Genomic DNA, 8,401 nt, shown 5'->3' on the forward strand with positions numbered 1-8,401 from the left:
TTGTTTCTTGTTTCTTTTGTAGATTTTAACAGTTTAAGGTTAGTTGAATCGTTGTACCAAGCATGGGGTATCGCTTGGAGGTGGGGCTCCACCCTAAAGGAGGGATTGTAATGGTTTGTTTCGCTTGTAAAGGAACGTTATAGTTGAATCCTTATGTGGTCTTGCCTAAGGCGAGGACGTAGGTTGGGTATAAGTCGAACCTTATAAAAAACTCGCTCTCACTCTCTTTCCTTAAACTCTCTTTAATTTTCTGCACATATATAACTGCGTGGTCGTTTATTTCAAATCTATAAATTGTGTGGATTGGATATTAAATAAATCAAAAATTAATTTGATTTTGGGATTGCGGAAACCAAAAGGGAGTACGTTGGTTGATTAATACTTTTTGCGGAAACCATAAAGGAGTAAGTTGATTGATTAACACAAAAAACTCATTAATTGAAAGTTTATTTAAAACTGAGTTTTGGAAGAGTGTTGAAATTTTCTATTGTACTTCATTAAAATAGGGCTTTTATCAAACTCTACTTTGAGTTATTCAATCGCTAAATCTTAGAAGTTCTGCTGAATTCATTCTTTAATGTGAATCTTGTTTTGGTTATCTTGTTAAGAGGATTGAATTATTCAAAAGCTGAAACAATTACATTGTAAATTATTGGTTTGTGTTGATTGAATCAATTTAGTGGTTGGGTGTTAATTGATATTACTGCAAGATCAAGTTGATTTACTCATTCTTAAAGTTTTAAAAGTGAAAATTGATTTCTAACTGATATTGTAATACAAATCATTCTTATTTGAGTACTAAACTTACAATAAGTCGTGAATCAATAAAATGAGTCAAAAGAAACTTTTAAAACCCAATTCACCCCCCTCTCGGGACTATATCTTCATTTTCAGTAAGAAAAACTAATAGTCCTTTTAATCAATAACCATTAAAACATAAAGTGTTTTCACCTATATCAGATCCATTTTATTGTGAAAATTAGAATTTATTTTTATTTTTTCTTAAAAAAAATTATAAAATATTAACTAAGTTTTAGCTGTAAAAAAATAGTTTTCACAACTAAAAATAGCTTTTTTCTATCAAGCGACAATCTTGTGTTAGGTAACTCTTTGCTTATTCGACATTCCTCTGCCCAAAATGAAATGGGTGAGGGAGATCAAAGATAGACAAACTTGCATGTGGAAAACGGGGAAATGAGGGGAGGAGAAGTGCCTTTTATTATGGCTTTGGGTAGTTGAGGAACATTCATATAATTAGACGACAAATTTTGTGGGGTTGCTCCAATGCCAACCCAACCACATGGCGGAATTGGTTCGGCGAGCGGTAAAGCCAAAGGCACGCAGGGGAAAGCCTACCAGCAAGTGTTTTTAGGCTATGAATAGCTAACCTCGGTTGCCCCTCCCACTAATAATGCCATTAACATCTTACTAATACTAATTGATAAAAAGAACAGTTCGCAAAATAAATACACCTAGTAAAACCTCATGAATTTCTAACTTCATTTCTGATTAATTTTACATTTTTGCTATATGTTACTTACCAGGTACTGTCATAGTAGCATATAAATCATTGAACAAAAATGATGCAATAATAATAATAATAATAATAATGGTGAAATTTATGACGTCATGTTTGGGGGAATGAAATTAAAAGTTTATATTTGTATTAGAGTATGTGGTAATTAGGAACATAGAATTGGATTTGAATTTGAAATTCTCAGACACAATCTAAGTAAAACCTATATAATATAATCCAAACGAAATTCCAAGTTCATGTTGATGTACCATCTTTGAAAATCAGTCACAAATTAAATATATAGAATAGGAATTTAGAGGCAAAGAATACCTGATAAATTCCATTGCAACTCTGCAGTAGAGTCGGCAATTGCAGCCAATATAAATTATCTGGGACCAAAATAGGATAAACACATGCTGCAAATATATATATATATATATATATATATATATGTATGAATATTAACTTCAAGATAATGATCACTGCTCCAAAAGGCAATTAAAATTTACTATTGGAGACACTTTTACAGTTTTAGCCCCGGTCTTCACTCATAGTCATAGAGGCATCTTCAAAAGCAAAGTTGGGGCCATCATCCCCTAGCAATCAAAGAAAAAATACAAACGAAAAGGCATTGCAATTATATGCGAACAGGGAAGAAAAGGAAAAAATAAACATAAATAATAAGTAAACAAAAAAGCGAAGAAGAATCTCTAGTGTCATCATTGTTGTTCAATCATTCACAAATATTGACTAAAACACAACGGTTGGTCTGCGCCCTTTCCAGCAGAATCCATCCAGCGGCTTTACACCCAAATAATACATTATTACAGCCATTTCAGAGATCTACACTTTCCTTCCTTTTTTTTTTTATTTTTTTATTTGTCTTTCCATTTCATCTCCTATATAAATTCTTTCTCTATCTATGCTACAACAAAGACCAGGGGAAAAAAAAAAAACAAATGATCCGGTACAACAAGGATGGATAACTTAAAAGTTAAAACAGGATTTTCATTTAACCCCAATAAGGGGAAAAAATGGATTTACCATTTGATGGGTGGAAATGGAATGACCTCGCTCGCACTAGGAATGAGCGTCGATGCGTTCACTTTGGGATTCCTTTTTCACCCTCGACTGAATCCCGTAATATCCAACATACCACTTGGCAAATTTCCTCAACCCAGTGGCCAAATCGGTGGTGGGCTTATACCCAAAATCCCTATAAGCCATGCTGACATTGGCATGTGTGAAGGGCACATCCCCATTTCTGGGCATCTTGATCACGTGCTTCTTCGCCTTCACGTTCAACAGTCCTTCCAGGATCCCCACCAGCTTCCCCACCGACACGGGGGCCGTGTTCCCCAGGTTGTAGATCCGCAGTTGCGCCGGAGCCTTCTTCTTTCCGCCGCTCCCCGTGCTCTTCTCCGCCGTGTCCAGCGCCCCCAGACACCCTTTCACCACGTCGTCGATGTACGTGAAGTCACGCGCCACCTCCTTGTCGTCTTGCGTCTTGTATATGCTTATCGCCTTCCCCTGCAGTATGTCCTTGGTGAAGAAAAAATACGCCATGTCGGGTCTCCCCCAGGGTCCGTACACCGTGAAGAACCTGAGGCCGGTGATGGAGAGGCCGTAAATGTGGTTATAGGTGTGCGCGATTTCTTCGCCGGCCTTCTTCGTGGCGGCGTAGAGGCTCGCCGGCTGGTCCGTTCGATGGAGCTCGGAGAAAGGGTTTTGGGTGTTGAGACCGTAGACGGAGCTGGACGATGCCCAGACGATGGCCGGCTGGGGTTCGGCAGACTTCGCGATCTCGAGGAGATTCACGAATCCAGCGATATTGGATCTCACATAAGATTGGGGATTCTGCATCGCGTACCGGACGCCGGCCTGGGCCGCGAGGTGGAGGACGTGAGTGAAGGGGACCACATCGAAGAGCTTAGAGAGAATTGGGACGTCGTTGAGGTCTGCTTCCACAATGAAGATCTGGTGCTTGGCCAATAGGGCCTGACGCGCGCGTTTGAGTGAGGGATCGTAGTAGGAGTTGAAGTTGTCGAGACCGAGGACGCCGTCGCCGCGTTTTTTGAGGGCAAGGGAGCAGTGGGAGCCGACGAATCCGGCGGCGCCGGTGACAAGGACGGAGAGGCCGTTGGGGCGGCGAGGGGTGGAGGAGTGGCGGACCTGCTTCTCCCAGGAGGCGCCGGCGCCGTAGAATGCATTGGAGAGGAAGTTGTGGTGATGGATGGCGGCGGAGTGGTGGCGAGTAGGGTGGTCGGAGAGTGGGGGGTAGTTGAGGGTGAAGAAGAAGACGAGAACGAGAGCGACGAGAAGGGTGGCGCGGAAGAGAAGCTTGGAGGAAGCTGAGAGGAGCTTGGTGCTGTTCACTCGCCGGATGTAGCTGTTGTATCTCTCCAGCTTCGTGGTCTTGCTTGTGTCCGGCGGAGACGTCATTAGCCAGTAGAGAATAAAACCGGCAGCTTCAGCTTGAATCAATCTTAGGGAGAGGATGGGATGGGTGAGGGTGGGCTCAAAACAGTGGTGGGTTGAGGGAGTGTATCTTTGAGCCCTGAAGTGTTTAGTGTGTGGATAGGCGCATATAAAGAAGAGAGCGAGAGCGCGAGAGAGAGAGATGGCGGTGGTGGACCAGGGGGAGGAGAGGAAGGGGGAAGGTTGGTGTTGGTTGGACACCACTTTTCACAGTAATCTCCTTAACTCTATTCACTCGCTTACAGATGGGGATTGAGGATTTGGGGAATCCAACGGGAAAATTGCCCCTCGCTTTTGCTGTAACTACGTAATTATCCTTATTTAGTAATTGTATTGCATTGATGGGGGGCCGTGCCAGCTGCAGAAGCCGTGTGGACCATTTTCCTTCATGCGACTCGCACGTGTTCAGATACCACCCACGACCCCCACCCCACTCTCTCTAGCTGCCCGGCACACTCCCACTTCTTCCCATCCCGCAAACAATTTTACACAAAATCTCCCTTCATTTCATGAAACTCTGAACTAGATTTTAACCTTTATATCCTACTAAAATTGTTATGGGAATTGTTATATCTATCCCATAACAATTTTAGATACAGGTTGTGGGAGATAGGATAACAAAGTCATAGGTTGTGTCGTTTTTATTGGTTGCTTGCTCATTATTATAATTCATAAATCAATCATGAAGTCGACAACATTTAATACGTACTTATCAAGAAAATTTTCAATCCTTATGCCTTGTGTCATTGTAGAGAATTGACATATGAACATTATCTTTAAACCTTTTTATTTTCTTCCGCATATGCTTTATTATGCTTCAATATTTACCTTAGTTGGTAACCCCTTGTGTTCTATCTAATATTTTTCTTTTTTCTTCATTCATGACTTGTCTTTGTTATTGAAAAGTTAATAATACCATATTTTTAGTTGATAAAAAAGTTAAAACACTTTTTTAAAATGAAAGAGATTGAGATGTGAAGACGATTTAAATGGGATCGTTATTCTTATACTTGTTATAAGTGTCGGGATAGTTGCCCTATTATACAAAAATTATCCCTCTAAACTAGGGATTGTGGGAAACTACAAGAAGGGAGCAGTAGAAATCATAGAAATTTGTGGGTTGTAAACGGGAAGGGTGGAGAGGGAGAAAAAAAAGGGGAATAATCAAAATCAGAGGATAATAAGAAAGAATAAGGGAGAAATACGGTGGCTATGGACAATTTGGCACTGGGCTAGTTGTGTTAATATATGAATTGAATTGAAGGTCCTTATAAAATCCGGACTACTTATACTCATTACATCAACTCCTAAACCAAATCTATGGTTACAAATATCTTAAATTGTAAATTTAGGGCATTTCAAAACACTAATCCCAATCATAAATTTTGAGACTTTTCTAAACATTAATTCTAATCATAAATTTAAGATGTTTCTAAACATTCAAAACTTTGATTATAATAGAACATAATAAATAAAATAGTCAACTCGAACCCGTGGGAAGCGGGGACACCTATCATACATAGCGGAACCTAAGCAGCAGTAAATGTAAATCATATTCATTAACAATAAATTACATAATACCAGAGTCTACTATATTCCCAAAGATGCTGTATTATATATAATCTCCAAAACATCAAAATAAACCTAGGATCTTACAAAAAAAATCTCCTGATCCTAGATTAAAACTTACCCTTCTAGTAGGGAAGCTCAACTCACTCAGCGGCGGCCCTAATCTGCCGGTCTCTCTGGGTTTCCTGAAAATCATTTAATGTTCGGGGGTGAGACACTTCTCAGTAAGGGAAAATAAACTAAATACAACTGTCTGGAAACATGAATACTTAATGATAATATAGATATACAATACAATCTTCATACCAGAAAACATTCATCATTTAATAACTGCAAAAACGTATACTTTCATATTTCTAAAAAATTACACTAATCATAACTGTCTAGTATAACTAATAATATTGAAAACATACCCAGGATGAATAGCTAGTTGGTGTCATGTATTACCCCCTATGACGGGTTGTGCAGCCTTAAGGTGAGACCTGACAATTGCTGGTCAACCACTACTGAGTAAAAAATGTCTGTAAGTATGATGGGCCCGCCATACCCTAGTCTGGACTGCCAGGTAGACATCTACAACTCTATACTGAAAGCCACATCGACTATCCATCTCCTACCCCCTCGTGGGGTGGTTAGTATCAATCTGAACATAGATATCTGATTTATATGGCTATAGTACTGTGCTCCTAAACTGAACTAAACTAACATCCGAGTTCTGATAACATATAATACATGATAATATAGCGTTTAACATAAATGGATTGATAACATTTTCTATAATTTCATAAATATGGCCTCGCGCTAAACATTTTATAAATACGGCCTCGCGCTGAACATTTTATAAATAAGGCCTCGTGTTGAACATTTCATAAATATAGCCTCGCACCGAAATCATACGTAAAACATGGCCTCACGCCGGCTATCAATCACGACCTTGCGCTGAATATCCCATACATATCATTCTGAATAATAAATCAATTATCATGTATTTTCAACATCATTATGTACTATATTATTCCATATTCCTAAAAACATGCTTTGCTCATAAAATTGCCATATCATAATACTTTTCATGAAAAATAATATTCATGCCACACATAACTGAGTAAATTCGTACATTTCACTCTAAAATTACATTTCCTATATAACAACAGTATTTTCCCAAATATGTATTTTCTCAATAATATTCAAATATAATACATGCTTGCCTAAAAATTAATTTACTAATAAATAATAATAATATGCGTGGAAAATAACTATTTTAGTTTATTCCCTTACCTGGTATTGGAAAGAAACCCCCTAAAATTTTCGGTCCTGCACTCGCAGGGTTCCCCATTCAACTCCCTGAAAATAATAACTCCTAGAACTAAATTTTAGTATTTTCACGTGAGTATCATTTCCTATAACTGTGAAAAGATCAAATTTGGCATAAAAAGTCTTACCTCAACCCAAGGATGAATTTCAACTCGCTTCCACTAACGATCCGCTCTGGCGGATTTGGAGAGAACTTCCCCAAGAGTGTCGTGGTGGCCTCAGATCATTGATCTGACAAACGACGGAGCCAAAATTGAAGAGAAAGGAGAGAGAAACCGTAGGGAGAGAGAGAGAGGGAGTGATTTCTGATTTTCTTCTACGTTATAACCGAGTTTCACACTATTTATACTAGAGGTTTCGTGGACGAGCCACGTCACCTCGTCGATGAGGTCAATAGGCAATTTGTCGACGAACTCTCCCCTTCGTCGACGAAATTCAGAGTCACCCAAAAAAACCCTCTCAGTATCTTCTTGTTGACGAAACATACCTTCATTGACGGGACCCTATGTTATCCTCATAGAAGAATCCCCTGCATTTGTTGACGAGTCCTTGATTAAATTCCTTAGTTATTACTCCCAAAGTGCAATGTCATCGACGAACGCTTCGCATTCATCGACGAAGTCTACTGCCTCCTTCTGTTTCTGTTTCCATTTCCCTCCTTTTTATTATTTAAATACCATTATTCTTTAGGCCATTACATTCTCCCCTTCTTATAAAATTTCTTCCTCGAAATTTACTATTCATACAACTTATCATCCCTTAAAGGCAAAATGGTCTACTTATTTTATTGCTTACCCTCACTTATGGCAGAGGAATACCGTGGTTACATTCCAAGTCATGAGAGATTACATATATCAAAAGAAAATTCTCCCAAAACTATAATACCACTTACTAACTAAAGCATTACATGTACCTGCAAAAGAAACACTACATATTTACTTACATTTCTTAATCACATATGAACTTTTTAGAATAACTGCGGGTACTTCTATCTAATATGTTCCTCGAGCTCCCAAGAAGCCTCTTCTATTACATGATTTCTCCATAGAATCTTTACCAGAGGAATCTTCTTATTACGTAGTTCATGTTCCTTTCTGTCTAGAATCTGCACTGGTACCTCCTTACAGACTAGCGAATCACTGAGCTCTAACTCACCATAGCTGATAATATAAGAAGGATCTGGGACGTATTTTCTCAACATAGATACATGGAATACGTCGTGCATCCTACATAGTGTAGGTGGCAAAGCTAGCCTATATGCCACCGGCCCTACTTTCTCTAAAATCTCAAATGGACCGATAAACCTAGGGTTAAGTTTACCCTTCCTACCAAACCTCATAACCCCTTTTAACGGAGCTATCTTCAAAAATACATGATCACCCACATCGAACTCCAAATTCCTGTGGCAATTTTCGGTATAACTCTTTTGTCGGCTTTGAGCTGCATTGATTCTATCCCTGATGAGCCGAACTTTATCGTACGCCTATTGCACAAGCTCTGGTCCCACAACTCGCCACTCACCCA

General features: G+C 39.2%; 1 protein-coding gene across 1 annotated transcript; it reads right to left on the reverse strand.

The window, feature by feature from the left end:
- Positions 1 to 2,215: 2,215 nt before the first annotated feature.
- LOC131150532 (UDP-glucuronate 4-epimerase 6) lies at positions 2,216 to 4,361 on the reverse strand. The gene has a single exon (XM_058101299.1). The coding sequence runs from the start codon at positions 3,956 to 3,958 to the stop codon at positions 2,597 to 2,599; it is 1,362 nt and encodes a 453-aa protein (XP_057957282.1). The 5' UTR covers positions 3,959 to 4,361; the 3' UTR covers positions 2,216 to 2,596.
- Positions 4,362 to 8,401: the final 4,040 nt, after the last annotated feature.

This window comes from Malania oleifera, chromosome 3 (genome assembly GCF_029873635.1).
Source record: "Malania oleifera isolate guangnan ecotype guangnan chromosome 3, ASM2987363v1, whole genome shotgun sequence".
Lineage (NCBI taxonomy): Eukaryota > Viridiplantae > Streptophyta > Magnoliopsida > Santalales > Ximeniaceae > Malania > Malania oleifera.

Excerpts from the sequence above, each read along its gene's own strand:
- LOC131150532 (XM_058101299.1), bottom strand. The coding sequence starts at position 3,958 with ATGACGTCTCCGCCGGACACAAGCAAGACCACGAAGCTGGAGAGATAC.